General features: G+C 47.4%; 1 protein-coding gene across 1 annotated transcript; it reads left to right on the forward strand.

The window, feature by feature from the left end:
* The first annotated feature begins 4,559 nt into the window (after positions 1-4,559).
* LOC144096951 (uncharacterized) lies at positions 4,560-16,710 on the forward strand. Its single transcript, XM_077629758.1, has 6 exons — positions 4,560-4,705; positions 6,156-6,372; positions 9,127-9,347; positions 14,141-14,402; positions 15,166-15,573; positions 16,446-16,710. Exons 1-5 carry the CDS (start codon positions 4,691-4,693, stop codon positions 15,567-15,569), a joined length of 1,119 nt encoding a protein of 372 aa, XP_077485884.1. The 5' UTR covers positions 4,560-4,690; the 3' UTR covers positions 15,570-15,573; positions 16,446-16,710.
* Positions 16,711-17,005: the final 295 nt, after the last annotated feature.

Below are 17,005 nucleotides of genomic sequence, written 5' to 3' on the forward strand. Positions count from 1 at the left end.
CCCTTTTAGCGTCTCTCCCTTTCTCAAGTCCAGTATGCAGTAACGCGAAAATAGGCCCCTTCGTTGGATTTCCTCGCCAGTAACGGCGGCCACCTTAAATGTTCAAGACGTCAGGTATCAGCACTATGAAAAAATACCTGCGCGATTAAGCTGCAAATAATGTGTTTACTAAGCGCAGCTTCTGTATTCTTTTGCGATTTATGCTTTTGGGATTTCGAACTTTTTGATTTGTGAGTCACCCGCCGTGCTGGCTCAGTGGTTAGGGCGCTCGGCTAAGGAGCAGGAGTACCCGGGTTCGAACCCGACCATGGTGGCCGCGTTTCGACGGAGGCGAAACACAACAGACTCCCGGGTGCTGCGCGTTGTTGGTGCACGTTAAAGATCTCCAGGTGGCCTAAATTATTCTGGATCCCTCCACTACGGCAGCTCTTTCCTTCTTTCTTTTTTCACTCCGTCTTAGATCGACCAGAGACCGACTGTCTCCTTTTAACTTTTTATTACTAGGCTTCAAAGCTGTCGTCGGACGCGCCCTCCTGAATTCCGCTCTCGACTGTGGCAGACGGCTCCGGTTGTGTTTACGTCACAATGTAAAATCAGGTGGGCGACGCCATCGCGTGGAGCGCTCGCTGAGATGACGTCACGTCCCCATCCTCATGCCACCGTGAGCAGCGTCATTGCCAACGCCGTCGGATACAACAGGAATGATCTACAAGCAGATCTGCTGCAGAGGAACACTTCACGCACAAGAACGCATTCTGTTATTGCTGCGCTAACGTTGAACCTCTCTATGGGTGTCATAATAATGATGCCACGTCTATGTGTACAGTGAACGCCTATAAATACACGGGTGCTCTTTATTGCTGCCCAGACTGTTATTCAAAGTTAGCTTTATTGTTATTCAGCTGTTCTACGGAGCAGCCTTAAAACTGATGCCGCGAAAATCAATCTATATCTATGCGTTAAAAATAAAAGCGAGGTCTGTGCCATCATAGGCCATGCGGAATATGCCGTATTTGGTGAAACAGCTGCGGGTGTGCGAGAAAAAAATATCGGACGATTTAGTGGGGTAAGGTCAAATCTGATTTAGGTCCACTAGCACCTCGGTTTTCACTTCGGTTTCGGTTTCAGGCCGAGGTTTTGTTTTCAAGGTCAAGCAGGCTTCAGACAAACATCGGCGAAATCTTTGAGTGGGGCCTTAGTGCTAGTACAAAGTAGGTAATAGTTAAGCCCCACGTTAAGTTCATAACGCAATAGCGTTGCTGGATGAGTGCCCATATATGAGTGATAAGTCATATTCTACTTTACATTCATAGATTACCGGGAGTTCTCATATCACTCTTGGCGCAGTGGCGCAGCGGTTAAGAGATGCTGCCACAGGTGCTGCCACCGGTGGGGCTTGTAAGACCCAGGTTGCTCAATCCTAGCAACCTCTCGGGACCAAACTTTAATTGAACTTCCACCTACTACGGAGGACTGTTTGCTCACAATGCGATGGGCAGGTTGTGATTACGTCACAAGTACACGTCACCTAGGCACATAGCCAGCCAGCTGGGAGGTTGCCCACAACCCGGGAGGTAGGGGCCAGACATACAGTGGTGAATTCGTTGAGTGCGGGCATAAGAACAGACGCACTAAAGAATTTGTTTCGATGCAGTCACGCACGCCAGTCGCCTGAAATGTCGGAAGGTGGGCGGGAACAAGCATGCTTCATCAGCTGGCAATGTTGAGTAGAGAAGAACAATGAGTAAGAGTTAATAAAAAGCACAATAATATTCATGACATTTGCCGACGACTGTTCACAGCGTAGAACCTCAGAGGATAAAATTCAGTGCATGATTCAGGACTTGAGCAGGCTGAGCACAACAGCAGGCTTAGAAACAAGTATGAACCGAAGGGGTATAGGGTTCAACGGTATGGAAAAGAAACACCGGTGACAATAGGTTAACAGCTACTGGAGGAATGAGAAAGGACATCAACTTTGGCCAAGAAGTGACCGCAAATCCGCACCACGAGAAAGAAATGGCTAGAAGAACAGAAATGCATTCAAGTGCATTTGTCAAGCACTCTCAGGCTATCAACGGCAGCTCACCGACAAGCCTTGAAAAAAAAAAGTACGCAACGCCTTTATCTGTACTTAGCAATGGCACCGGTGGCAGAATTATCATCGCTGGTGGGAAGCATATTAATAAACGGTGTGCTTCCGGGGAAGAGCAGAGGAAGAGAGAGATTCGCTTTATTCAGAACAGCATAACATTAGGTGCCGATCCGTTCGGTGATAAGGGGGATGGTCAACGGAACTGTCAGCCGGACCTGGAAAAAGATTTCCTAAACTTTTACTTGAATGTAAACGTTCCTTGTCTGTCTCGTAATAAATCCAATTGCAGCTTAGGGTGCAAACGTTATTAGAGACCACTCGCGTATAACACGGCCGTCGACGCTACGGGTGGATGGCAGTTCAGCCGCATAAGGAACTAGTGTGTAAGTACGAACATGCTGTAGTAGTAGGTGATGCTTGAGCAGCTACCGCACCAGTTGTCACCTTTCATGCTTACAATTGCATTCAACCAAGCTCGAAGTTGCACAAGGTTAACTGCGAAGAGCAAGGTTAACGAGCCGCAATCTGTATATAAACAACGTGAGAACAACGCGCGCAGACTGGCCAAATTACCCTGTTGGTTAGTACCCAACTGGTGACCCGAAACATCTGGCGTTTTCTAAGGAGGTTTTCATATTATATGGTGGCAAGCAAAATGCCGACCTAAGAATCCGTAGTTTAAAAAGCGATTGTTGATTGTATTTTCGGTGAAATACAGGGTTCTTTAAAACATAATTATAGTTAGCTGGCAGCCTATATTCGCCGCAATGCGGAAAGTACACCCGCTAACCTGTCGGTACGAGATATACGTGACACGATAATAATGTTCTTCCTTTGAAACAGAGATACGCTCCCGTTAGATGCAAGAAAACTAGTATTGTGTTTTCACGCCAATATTTATGGATGTAGGCATTTCTTACCTGAATATTTTTTTTTGCTGTCAACTTAATGTATTTCATTCATTTGTGTCATTTTCAACGTATTCCGGTATCCCACTCTGCAATAATCCCGGTGGGCCTTAAGGATAACTTACAGGAAGGTTTTTAGTGACGTTTGCTTTTTCACAAAACAAGTACTGCATGCAAATAAATTGGAACAGGCACAGAAATTCACGCGTTTGATCGTCAAGCACAACTCTGTTATTTCTCGAATAACGGTCTCACTCTGTGCGCCCGCTCTAGCTCAGCGCTTACCAGCGAGGGAACTTCACATACGCATGACAAGGGCTTAGAAATAGGCGCTATGAATATGCACGCGATGCAAATAAGGACTGTCGCACGGACACTTTCTCTTTGCGAAGAGATACCATCTTTCATCGCGGCTGTTTCGGCATCACTTGGGGACATTCGTTACACCGCTTTTGAGTGCTACAATCTTAGAAACAGCGCTGTTCAAACATGTCTGGATTTAGCTCCACATTCAACACACAGAACTTCGAAAGAGGACCTCGTTCATATTTAGATTCTGACCTCGCAGTAACGACTCGCGCTTCTTTCAAGCGCAAATGAGGCTCTGCCACCCCAAACAAGCTCCGGACGCGTCGGGCGAAGCTATCACAGGTCGGATACGTCTGGCCGGTAAAAGCGGAACCTGCGTACGAAACCAAGGTGCGTTTCCTTTAGTGATAAAAATAGTTTGCGAGTGATCACCACAATGCGAGATGAACTCAAGCGTCCGTCTGAGGGGGTGTCTCGAAGACGATCTCAGAAAGGCGGGCATTCCGTCTTCCGCCCAGAACGTCTCGAAAATGTTCAAATCGAATGGGACAGCAGCGCGTTGTCGTGATCGGCGAACTACCATTTCGCGGCGGTTATTTTGTTGTTGCGTCGCTACGGTCGCGGTACACGCAACCGCTCGCGACGCGATCCCACGCGTGTACTACTACGCTACGATGCAACTGCAAACGCTTATAGCAACTGCTCCGGCCGGCAGACGCGCGTCACCGGGCGCGAGGATAATCCGGAAACCTGCGCTTCCACCCAACTCTCACTCGCACTCTCCTCCTTTTCCTCCTCTGCTACCTCCACACCCCCTCCTCTCGTCGCGCACTTCCATCAGGCGGACTTTCATTTTTGCTCGCGCGAGCCCGTCGGGAGAGGAAAACGGTTGACTGCGAACCTCCGGTTCTGCTTGATCTCTCCGCTCGGGTCGGCGACGCGAGTGCCCCTCGCGCCTCTCCCGGCCCGCCGGACCTGGGAAGTGGCAAGAAGAAGAACGGACGGAACGAGAGTGAAAATGTGGGTCCGGCGGCACAGTCGTCTTCTTCCCGGTGTGAAAGCAGCTTCGTTTCCTCCTCACCATTCCTCCCTGCCTTCTTCTTCTTCTTCTTCACTCCTGGCACCCACATGCTCCTCTCCTTGCTTTTAGAGGGCTGTGTGTAGCGGCGGCGGACAAGCTCTGGTTCCTTCCTCCCCGCCAACGACGACGTCGAACCCTCTCCCCCACAGGGCCGACCAACACGCGGCGTGGGGCAACGCAGCGGCACGAGTGAGAGTGTAGTCCTTATAAAAAGCCGCCTGCCACCAGAGACACGGCATCAGTGCTTACCGAGGCCTCCGAGCCAAACGGGCAGTGCGCAGAGAGATCTCAAGACACATGGCGATCACAAAGGTAAGAGGAAGTGGCGGGTTCCTGCACGGGGACGAACCGAGGCGGCGATCGGCGACGGAACGGGGCGGAGGCTGCCGGACATGAGAAAGGCGGGGAGGAAGGAAGCAAGAAGGACGGAAGAGGCGACGGACCGTGCAGTGCACCGCGTTATGGCGAAGGCGGCGGCATTCACTGTGATCAAAACCCGCTCATAGATCCTACCCGCAGCGTGCTTTTATTTAAACCGCCGGTGCTAGGGACAATAGGAGGAAGCACGGGCGCAGTAGATGAGCTCGTAGAGTTAGCTTGTGGCGGGCATCTCGCGCGTCTTCTCGAATCCTGGGGGTGCTTTTTTTTTCTTTATTGAGGATTAGCAACACTGCGAGTCGCTGCATTGTTTCTATCCTGACTGCGGTGGAAAAATATTGCGGATTGCTTGCTTTTCCTCAGGATAAACATCTGCAGGAAAATGGGCGTATACAACGTGACAGGTATGCGGGGGAAACGCGGCGGCTCTTTAGGGCTTAGCGGTGCAGGTATGTGATCCAGTGGAAAGAAAGCAGCTCCTTATCGGCGCGTTCACATATCGGCTCACAGCTCCTCGCCATTCCAGTCGAGCGGTGACCTTACATAGCTCTCGCCATACATCCGCCAGAGTTACGTAACGCTATGAAATTGAGATTGAATCTTCCTCTACTAGTGGATATTATTCAGTGCAGCCTACAGCAGCAGATCATTTCATATTCGCAAAGCAGCAGTATTTGGGGTGGTGGGTATTTAAAGATGCCCTATGCGGCTTTTTCGACGCCCCTTCCCATGTAATTTATGGAAAATAAATAAGTGAAATTAATGGTTTAACCAACCGTACAATATTTAGGTTAGTAAAGAGATTTTTTTTACTGTAAATGCAGAAGCTACTAGAACGCGAGGATTCTGATGCGACGCAGAGGACCTGCACTTCACTCAAACGGTAAACTCAGACAGCAATCATTAGTCTTATGGCGACGATGACAGCAACCTCTTTTCTGGACATGGGATATCAGCGCGCATATTCTAGCTCTATGAAGCCACAGCCACGCCTCGCTCCCTCATGTTTTCTGTAACTTCTATCTTCTCTTCAGTTTTGCCCAATACAGAGACCAAGCCTAGTAGTAGGATGGGGGGCTTCTCACGCTTTGTGGGATGAGTAGGACGCGCTGTCTGAGAGCTTTATGCAGTGAGAAGAACCCTACTTATCAATTTTATAACGATTTCAGGGGACAGTCTCTCTGATTAAATAAAATTAGCAGAGAGTCAGGCGTACCTCAAGAACCGAACTGCCGTCTGAAAATTTGTCACCCGTGTAGTTGTATAGAAGGCCGCGAGAAAGCCTCTACTTTAGTAGAAACCGCTGCAGTGAGTGATGTTTCATGAAGCTGCTTTTCTCGCAATGTCGTCATTTGTGTGGCACTCGTCCTTCTGCTACCAACAGGCCTTGACGCTGTCCCTCTGCTGGGGCCTGGTCCTCGGTGGAGGTCTAGGTGGAGGCGGAGGCGGCCTAGGAGGTGGCGGATTTGGAGGTGGCCATGGAGGCGGTGGCTTCGGAGGCGGCGGCTACGGTGGTGGCGGCGGCGGAGGATTCGGAGGCGGCGGATTCGGTGGTGGCCACGGAGGTGGCGGAGGCGGTGGCCATGCCGTCAGCGTACAAGGTGAGCGTCAGTGTTTGAGTGTGGCTGCTATGTCGCCATGAGTGGTTGGAGCCCCACAGAGATTTGCATTGAATTCCATGTCTACAACTTTGCAGTTTTGACGAGTGTATCAGAGTAGTACGTGGGAGGAGGAGCGAACGTTGCTAGAGTGAACATGGCGGAGAACACAGATAAATTCATATACCTATTTCTTCCTAGCACTACCCTGATCAAATTGAGGAGATGCACGTATGTGTAGTTTGTAGCTGTAAGTAAAGGCTACGGTGTTCTGCTATTGAGGTGGCAAATATGAAAAAACTGCGCAACATGCTTGACTTCTGAGTGCTTGACTTCTGAGTGCTGACTGGAGCCATGCTAGAAAGGGATGTGAATACGGACAAATACTACGATCTTACAGTTCAGTAGCACGTAAGATAATCGAAGGTCTTCACTGGTCCTTAAGTTATCGGCCTAGCTACTCCCCTAAAAAAAGTAATACTTTACTAAACACATGTACAGCTTGTAACTGCTCCGCTCTTTTTTTTCTCCTAAGAGGCCACAAAATAAAACTTACCCTCTTTTTAACTTAGGCAGAAGTGCAAGAGAATTCTTTCCTTCAAGAATAAAAGTGCGGACACCTGTCGCAAATCTCCCCAGTTCACTGCACAAATGGCCAGGTCTGCAAAAATAAGCTTGCGCACTGATAGCAGCCAATCGTTGGTTCTGCCAATAAAGATGCCGAGGAGAAATTCAGCTGCGCTGTCTCCTATTGGGCACGCGCAGGCAAGATAAGACAGCTTTTTCGCCTAGAGACGTGTGAGTTACTCCTGTAACACGTCTGCTGTCCTGGAAGATTTCACGCAAGAAGGTGCATAAATTACCTATATTCATCAACAATTAAATGAGTGTTTCTGGAATGCCTCTTATCTTTTGTGATCTCCTCTTTTGTCCTTTTATATTTATGCTGCTCGAAAAATGCTTATCCTGCCTTTTACGAGCTGGGCAGATATTGCAGCGTTGCGGCTGTGCCTAACTTTGGTGGTGTCCGCATTATTTCCCTGTTGTTAACCACTTCTCTTTTTTTTTCTAGCAAGGACACAGTGGTAAACTTCGGCGAACACTGTTGTTACTGCTGTACCAGTGGTGCTTGGAAGTGAAAAATATAACGCAAATCTGAACCACTCAAGGTTTTACAACCTGCAGTGCGTGGAAAACACCGCGAAAGCAGAGGTTGGGCTCCTCTCTACGCCTTGCTCGGTACTATATAATTAGGACACATATATTGCTAAGCTGAAAGTGGAATGTGCAATGACAATTTGACACCCGTCATCACGACATGAAAAAATCGAATTACTGCATTGTCGACAACAAAGTTCCAACTTCCACGTTTTAAATTACAGTAACTTTTTCGCGTAAGCCAAACTATCAGGGAACCCAACTGACTTAGAAGGTATAATGTGTTCTTCGGACCAAATAAGTAACAGGTCTTTTTAAAGCTTAGTTTTGTCTTAGTTATATTATTTTCACTCAGATTCGACGTATGGTAAGCCTGCCTGGAATCAATGAAGCTATATCGCATTGTTTTGACAGCGCGAAACATCCTTGTCGTAAACTCGAACCAAAAGCTAGCTTCACCGTTCGCTATGTAGCATTGCGGAAGAGCACGCTTTCAATTATGAGAGGATGTTTTTTTTTTATGCAGTTGCCTCGAAGGGGAGCAGTGGGTCTAAGAGAGAGAGAGAGAGAAAAGATGAGGCGAAATGAAGAAAACAGATGCTAGCTCGGGAAAAAATAAAGTGATACATTGACAATGTCGGTTGTTGGCATCTGAAAAAAATCCACGCGCAAGAGAACCATACGGAGCAGGAAACGGCGATCAAAGGTGGATCACGATTAGCTAATGAAAGACGACAGACTATGAAAAAGATGGCGCCATACAAGAAGTTGAAGGAAGAGAAAGTAGAGTGACTGGTGAGAACAAGCTACAAGAAGATGCGCGCAACAACCGGAAACACAGCTAGTCCTATATTAAGTTAGCGAAAAAGCACTGTAACACTCACGTAAGACAGATTCTGCCTTGAAAATTAACAGAGCCCTAGTTTAAGGTAAGTGCTGGACAAAAAAGACAAAATCCACAAAAGTTAAAGTGCATTCAAGAGTCCCTTTGACCTACAGTTAACCGAAAAGGAGTCCGTTCAGTGTAGGCTACGGTACTTTTATGCACTGAATTGTCGTTTCAACTAAAACTAATCTTAATGTTGAGTCTTTGATAACAAACGAAATATACTGTATCAGTTCATGTCTGTTTGAGAATGAATTACAAACGAACAGTGACGTGACAGCTCAAGGGGTTTATTGCCTACAAGTTATAAAGGAACGAAAGCGATCTTACAAAAATAAGTGCACCCTTTGTCAAAAGTGAACAGCATAAGCGGCTTATTTCTGTCCCGTGCTGTGTAGCTCGTTATGCGTCCCCAGCGTTCCAAATCACGTGTAGCTGAGAGGAATTCTCTTCCTCGCCTCTCCAAAACTACGGAATTTTACGGATATTGTAAGCAAATCCTCTGGGATCATTCCTTTTGACAAAGGCTGCATGTACACTGTGCATGTAGGCGCAGTGTAGGAAGTAAGTGTTAGGTCTAAATAGTGTTAAGTGCAAACTAGAAAATGACTTCAGGTTAAAATTATGTTCTTCGCAAAAATTTACTTCTCCTTAGACTAGACATGTATACAATTCTAAATCGTTGAAAAGTGCAACGTCGTGTTTTCTTGCAGCCATTGAGGTTCCCTCTACCGTGGTTAGCGGAGGCGGCGGCGGTGGCGCTGTAGGCGGCGGAGGCGGTGGCGGCGGAGATACCGCAAACGTCATCGTCATCAAGAATGGTGGTGGCGGAGGAGGCGGCGGTGGCGGCGGTGGCCGTCTGGTCACCACGCTGCGGCGCTTCACCGCCCACGTCGACACTAGCTCGGTGCCCATCGACTTCCAGCACGTCCAGGTAGGGAGACGGTGGTCGAGTCGAATCGACTTGTGTCGACTACAACCAGTGTCCTAGTTCACGCGCTTCCACAATGTCTGTTATAACTCTACTGAGGGCTTTCAGAGCCTAAGGTGGTATTGACGTCGCCATGAAGTAGTATGCGTAGCGCCTTAGCACGTTGTTCTTTTTTTTAATTGAAGTCGCTTCATCCCTTTCATTCAGAAGCCCAAATTAAGTGCTTCTATTCCAGAGGGGAGTTCGGGCTCAGAAATTACATGCTTCCTGCCTCAAACTAGAGCACCACGACAGGTACAGCGTTTTCTCGGTTATAACATTAGTGCTAGATTGTGACATTAGAATATGGTAGAGCACATGCTAGGGGGCTCTAGGTAAGTAGCGCAAACTGACAAGCATGTCGCTTTTTAGAATGCATAATAAAAGTGTTGTTGCTGTGGAAGCGAAAACAAAAGGAACTTCGTTAAGAAAAAATACCACTGTAGTTTAGATTGGCGCGCATTTAACGAATTCAGAAGATAGTTTAGGATTAGAAGAATAACGCACCACAACAGGAAGACAAAATAGTCATAATCCCCGCCTTGAAACTTAGAGTCCTTATATACTCTACAGCGAGTTTCCATTTCAACACATGGAACGAGAAAAAGCACTTGTTAAGGTACAGGAGACAAAACTCGTCTTATACTGACACTCTCGCTAAACTTGCTGCGTTTACAGGCTCAACTATCTCATAAGCTTTACCCGCCTGAACCAGGTGCGTCTATATGCATGCTGTCATATCTGCCCTGTCCTCAAACTAGCTTTGACGGCAAATTTTATTCGTAGGTTTGAAAGAGAACAAATTTTTGTAATATAATTCGAAATCAGGTGCAGTATAAAAGCAATACCTTCACTGTAATGTATGTGATTGACTGGTTCATGGAATGGTTATTTAACTGATTTTTATTAAATTGAAAATGTTATAAAATGTATGAATTTTAAAATTTTTATAATATTTCTTAATTTTTGAGACAATTTTTTACAAAAAATGAATTGTCAAGGAAAACATTAATCAAGAACAACAATATATGAGACTAAGCAAAAGCAGAGCAGTGTCACAGCACGACTAGAAACAAGCGAGGCATTGTTCACAAATTGCATATAGTTTTTTGTGAATCCACAATAACATAACGTATTAAACACAGAATGCAAACAAAAACTTGCTTAAATGTAAGACCCATTTTATGCGTCAGCTAGTAGACATGCCACTCTAATATCTTTTAAGAACAATATCCAAATTCTCAAAATAATTCATTCAGCACCTAGATTACGCTACCGTCTAAGAGGCTTGAATTCTGTGCATTAAAGGATAATGATGAGAGTGTTTAGAACCTCGTTCATACTTCGCCACACCATCTGGCGCCTGCAAGAAAGTAAGTTGACTCAATAAGGACTTCGTTGCCCCATATCACCACCTAAGAGTATGGCTTGATTGCCGACCTGTGGCCTAGGCCGTGCTCATCAATCTCACCAGACCACACGTTGACAACGACTGTTAACTGATAGCATCTTATGACGCATTTAACACGCGATAAGCTTACGCCTTATCGCCTCACAAGCTATTCATGCGTACGGGGCACTCTCAAATTCAACCGCAACACCCTTAGCTTCTTTTCGAATAAAACTGCTGCAGCAAATAGCGGGACTGCAAGTTTTATTTATAGACCTCGTCGGCGACTGTGATAGGATGCGGACTGAAACTGTTGTGCTTTGCGAGGCGTATCCCAAAAGGGACATTTTTGTTTTTAGAAACTGATAAAACAAGTGAAATTCGGATCTCTGAGTTACAGTAGTCTCGATTGCTTTACTTTATGACCGCCATAATTGGTGTGCGGAGCAAAGAAAGCAGCATCTGAGCTTTAAATCTTTGGTTGAAGAAACATTGTTCCCAAAGAACTTAACCAACGCAGACACATAAACCGCATGCAAAGGAGTACACCACCTCGAACGTAAATGATTCCATATTTCACCTTATTCAGTCATCAGTATGCCGTTTGAAAGCGGCTCGAATACCTCATTAAAGTATGTGTCTACAAAGGCAGCCAGGCCGAGCAGCGCTACAAGGTACGCTCATTCACTATCATTGCTGCCGTGGTATATAGAGAGACTCGGAGGGTGCAAGTGAGCTCTGATTTTTCCCAATAACAAAGAAAGCTAAAAAAAAATAAAGCGATCACAATGCCAGGCGTGCAACATATTCCCTGGCCAAATTCGCCACAATAGGGTAATTACGTGGTTTGAAATATTTTTTCGGTATTTTAAGTTAGCTCAGATAAAAATGCAGAAAAAAGTCGCACTCCCTTGTTGAAGAAGACGCATACTGCACCGCAGAAGGAAACCAGATAGAATTTTTTTCTAAGTTCCCAAAACGCCCGTCACAAAAACGCAGAAGCCCTACTGAAATCCAAGTACACCAAACTAGGTAGTCTTTCTCCACTACGCACCCAGCCGTGAGGAGAACAGGCCCAAGCGAGGCAGCAAAGCCGTTGTGTAGAAAGTCCTTATTGCCCTTCAGCCGTAATGCTTCGAAAACACCGAGCCTGCTGTGTGCCAGTGGCTGCAGCTAGTGTTCCATCAGGTGTCACTTCATTCTAACGCGAAATATACTGCGCAACCAATTAAAAACAAACCATCTCAAGTATCACGATGAGGACCTATTTACTGCGTGGTATCCACTTGTGACAGCGGTCTGCTTTTTTTTTTCTCTCTCTCTCCTCTTTAATATCGGAGAGAGAGCCCACGTTGTTGTGTGTATCCGCGTGTTGCGGGTAAACCGCATCCGTTTCGCCAAAGTAATTTCATCGGCCGGTCCACTTCCTCTGTTGACAAACCTTTGCGCGGGGCGAAAGCGATACGATCGGAAGCCTTCCTCCTTCCTTCGCTCGTTCTCGATGGAAACATGACACACAACTCACGATCCCGCACACAGCAGCTGCCTGGCTTCGAGAGAGAAAAAAAAAAACATGCACCGCACAAAAAACGCGGTGGAGGGAAGGAAAAGAGAGGACGATATGACGGGAGATCCAGGAGGAGAGCGAAGGAGGGGAGACGTGAGAGGACACAAACAAATAAAAAAAAAACTCCAGCTTTTTCGTGCGCCGACTGTTCGATCGAGTCTGGCGGGAAAGCAAAGCGCCGTGAAGAAAAGCGGACAAAAACGCCGTGCTTCGTGCCTCGTGAAGCGTGTGTCGTGCGTGGGCCCTCTGGATCTTCCTTGTTAGTCGGTGCGATACAGAGTGGGGCGACATCCGGCCGTGGGGAATATAGCTGCGAGTCAGGCGCTTCGTAATAACTTCCGCGTAACGACGAGGATAATCGCTCCCGCCGCTCTGCGATTCGTCGCTCTTCGCAGCGGCGGCGGTGGTGGCGGCGCCTGGCCACCTTTGGGGCCGGACACGCGCGGCCGACGACGTCCGTTCGCGCGGGTGTCCTCGTTTCGAGCACTGACCTCACAGAAGACACCGGAGGCTGCACGTAAACGGCTTCCAACGCGACTGTCGTGACGTCCACTCGTCGCCGAACTGTACGACGCAGGGAAAGGGCTTGCGCGTTGAGGGCTTAAATTATAACGAGCAGCTTGATCTGCAGAATTACTACGACCGGAGGAGCCCTCCGCTTAGCCTCGGTTTCTAAGTGAAGAATGAAACTCAAAGGACTCAAAATTGATTGATGGGTGTTTGAACGTCCCAAAGCGACTCAGGCTATGAGGGACGCAGTAGTGAAGGGCTCCGGAAATTTCGACCACCCGGGGTTCTTTAACGTGCGCTGACATTGCACTGTACACGGGCTTCTAGAATTTCACCTCCATCGAAGTTCGACCGCCGTGGCCGGGATCGAACCAGCGTCTTTCGGGTCAGCAGCCGAGCACCATAACCACTGAGAAACCGTGGCCGCTAAAAGAAGGAGTCAAAATAAGTAGAAAAGAAAAAAACTTATGTAAGTAGAAGTCAGTGAAAAATCAAGCACGGCTAACAGCTAAATTCATTTACTACATTTCTTCGCGTTTTCTGCCTGTATCTTTATTTCTGGAGCATAGTTTTAATAATGAGTACATTTTTTTGTACTTACTGTGGCTGTTAAGTTTGATGCGCATTTTTCAGTCTTGTCGATTTGAAGCTATATATTTATTTTGTCCTGAGTGGAATTCTTTTAAACTTTTTGTGGCTCTGTTCATTTCAACCAATCAAATTGGCTAGTATTCTAGCTAATGCCGCTGAATTTTCTCATGATTCGTAGATGCGGCACCATTTTAAAACGAAGATAGGGTTATAAGCGCAGTGCAATAATATATTTATCAAGTATCTTTAAAGACCGGTGTATACATAATAAACGTATAGACCATAGAAGTCGTGTTAAACAGAAAAATATACAGCCATATTAAATAGAGATATAAATCGTCATGAGAACAATTCGCGGTGTTTGAGTTATCGAGAGAAGCACAGAATGATGCATTCTTGGCAGAGAGACCTAGAGGTCTGTGCAGGTTAGCAAAAGAGCAGATTCTAGACATGATGTTTACACTCGAAATGCAAGTGCTAGAAGAAAGAAGCGCTGAGCGGCACTAGGTGGCAGCACTGGCGTGAATACAAGATCATGGCCCACGTCACTGTTACTAAGCTCAGAGGATGTGTTGGCAGTTATGACAGTGATTGGTCCACCTTTCCTCGCTCCCTCATTCTCGATTTGAAGTCTTGTGTTGCAAATTTCAATTTATTTATTCACGATTTCTTTTTTGGCCCACTACGCCACACGCACAGATCCCCAACCAGTTCCCTAGCAAGCCGATCCGTCCCCGCGTCGGCCCCGTCGGCTACGTCGTCGCCATGGAAGGCCAGGCCCAAGTCCAGGGTGGCGGCGGCGGTGGAGGTGGTGGAGGTTTCGGAGGTGGTTTCGGCGGTGGCGCCGGAGGCGGCTTCGGTGGTGGTTTTGGAGGCGGCCTCGGTGGAGGCGGCGGTGGACACGAGGTCTACGAAGTCAAGGCTGTGTCCACCGGAGGCGGAGGAGGCGGTGGCTACGGAGGTGAGTGACGAAACTAAGCCGGAGGATTATAGGCGAAGAGAAATGTGCAGTAGTCGAGCAGTTGCACAACGGTATATTCTGAATGCGTGGGGACTATTAGGAAGAATAATTACCAAGGGGCGAACAACCATTCATACCGCCAAGCCAAGCGCAACGCTCCCGTAACATAATAACTAACCACATAGCCAAACATTGCGCTCTAATAAGCAACGCTCCCAGCGAAAGTGAGAAAATGAGTTAGCGCCTCACTTAGTGGTGTGGAAACAAACAAAGGTGATTTTTCATAATCAGCACGTCTGTATCGCTTCCCCAGGCAGTTACATAAGAGGATACGTGTGCGCCGGTTGGCGCCAATGTTTTACGTCGTGGTGGGTCAACAGCGCTACAGCACACACAGACCAAGTAGGAGACGAGACACAGAAACCAGTTTGTGTGTGGTTTGTGTGTCTTGTCTCCTACTTGGTCTGTGTGGGCTGTTGCGCTGTTGAACCAGCACTATGCATCACCAACTAGCCCAATCTGCAGATCTTCTACAGTTTTACGTCGCTCTGTGCCCGACATCGCTCTGTGCACGACGTTGCTCTATGTACGTCGACATGAGACGACAAGTAGATTGCTTCGACCTCAACAGAGATAACGAGGCTCTTATCCACAAACCTTGCTGTGATAGTGACTATAACAATGGGGTTGAGCTTAGGTAACTGTGACGAATATAATGAGGATGAACTGAGTCACGGCCTTTTATTTCCGTGCGCCATGTTAGGAGGCGGTTTCGGCGGCGGACTCGGCGGAGGAGGCGGCGGTGGCTTCGGCGGTGGCTTCGGTGGCGGACATGGCGGTGGTTTCGGAAGTGGTCTTGGCGGCGGCCATGGTGGCGGTGCCGGTGGCGGCGGTGCAAACCTGCAGCAGCTCCCCGTGCAAGAAGAGACCAAGACGCACGCAGCCCCCGTCGGCGGCGGAGGCTACGGAGGCGGCGGAGGAGGCTACGGAGGCGGCGGAGGAGGATTCGGCGGAGGACATGGAGGCGGCGGAGGAGCCGAGGTCCACAACGTTGAGGTCGTTAAAGTCTCTGGAGGAGGCGGCGGCGGCGGTGGATTCGGAGGCGGAGTCGGAGGAGGCTACGGTGGCGGTGGTGGCCATGGCGGACACGGCGGCGGATGGCATTGAGCGGGTGAGTAGGTCACTGAGTACTACTCTAGGCACCATTAGTCTAGACGAAATTTTGATTTCCAGTGCAGGGCTTCGTCTTCTTCTATTGGTCGCACGTTACTCGGTGTCAACCATGCTCAGCAATTCTGGCCAAGAGTATTTTTGAGTGGGAAACCATTTGTGAACAAAATTTTTTAATACAATGTAAGATTTCTCTGTAACAGTCAATATGTCTGCAGGCCATCCGACAGCAGTTTTGGGTTTCTTCTTCTATTAACGTTTTTACTATCGTCCAAAGTATTCCCCATTGGCTTTCTATGGGAGTCTTAACTGTTCGATGGGACTGATGGAAGCACTTTAAAATAAAGATTTTGCTGCATATCAGAAGAATGAACGATTACCTTCAATATTATAGTAAAAGTATGTTACAATTTTGCAATTTTCAATATTTTTGTCCGAAATTGCTGGACTTGGTAGGGATCTAGATTTGCAAGCTACTATTAACTCAACTATTTTTGAACTAGTTCATTGCGCGAGAGAGACTGCAGCACACGTTGAGGCAGTTTCTAACGGCTTGTGATAAAGTGCGAGCTTCTCGCAGGAATAATTGTATTTGAAAACTATATGCCGCCGTTTAAGTTTCCCAAAAATACTGTCATACTCTACTGTTATACAGAGTTGTCGTGAGACGAACCTGCAGTTCACTCCTTTCTTTTTCATGTGTATGAGTGAGGGAATAAATGCGTGTTATTGTTTGAAGCCTTGCAATAAACATTAGGCGCTGTAGAGGTGTACCACTATGAATGAGCCACATAATAATTAATAATTGGTACCTTAATTACACTTTTGTTAATTTACAATGACCGAAATACCACTCTACTTAACTTGTTGCAGGTTTCCTAGACACACTGTGATCCAACCAAGCAATGCACTGCCGCAGTGAACTTCGAAAAGCTGCCACCCGCGAAGCAATCAGGCCCTTGCTCCGAGAGCACTTGCCACCCACTCAGCCCAAGAACGTCCGCACATCATCGAACGCACTGAGAAAGGCACAGGTGCCATGCTTTTCGGGAACGTGTAATATATTGTTGACCTCGCGCGCCCACCGCTCTCATGAGAATGTACGGCGCACTGCTCAGCGCCATTGTTAATAAAATCCCCTGTACATATTGTAAAAAGAAACCCACGTTATCTGTTCTGTTCATTTATAGTTTGTCGAAACATGCACCCTTCCGCGGTGTACAAATTTGAGAGCTAGCCGTAATGCCGTAGTTTGGTGGACATGAGGGCGAAGGCTTATGTCACCGAAATTTGTTCATGGTGGCCAAACTTTGAAGTGCTCTGCACTACGCGACGCCAGTGGCGACTTCCCCAACGCCTGCCGCAACGTGAAGGACTTCGCTGTGTCACCTGTGGCTTGGCGTTGCGTTCACTAACCAATGCTCCTTTCTAAT

This window comes from Amblyomma americanum, chromosome 7 (assembly GCF_052857255.1).
Source record: "Amblyomma americanum isolate KBUSLIRL-KWMA chromosome 7, ASM5285725v1, whole genome shotgun sequence".
NCBI classification, from domain to species: Eukaryota; Metazoa; Arthropoda; class Arachnida; order Ixodida; family Ixodidae; genus Amblyomma; species Amblyomma americanum.

Bases quoted from the DNA above. Each gene is read 5' to 3' on its own strand.
- LOC144096951 (XM_077629758.1), top strand. The intron at 6,373-9,126 runs GTGAGCGTCAGT...GTTTTCTTGCAG, and splicing joins CCATGCCGTCAGCGTACAAG to CCATTGAGGTTCCCTCTACC. The intron at 9,348-14,140 runs GTAGGGAGACGG...CCACACGCACAG, and splicing joins TCGACTTCCAGCACGTCCAG to ATCCCCAACCAGTTCCCTAG.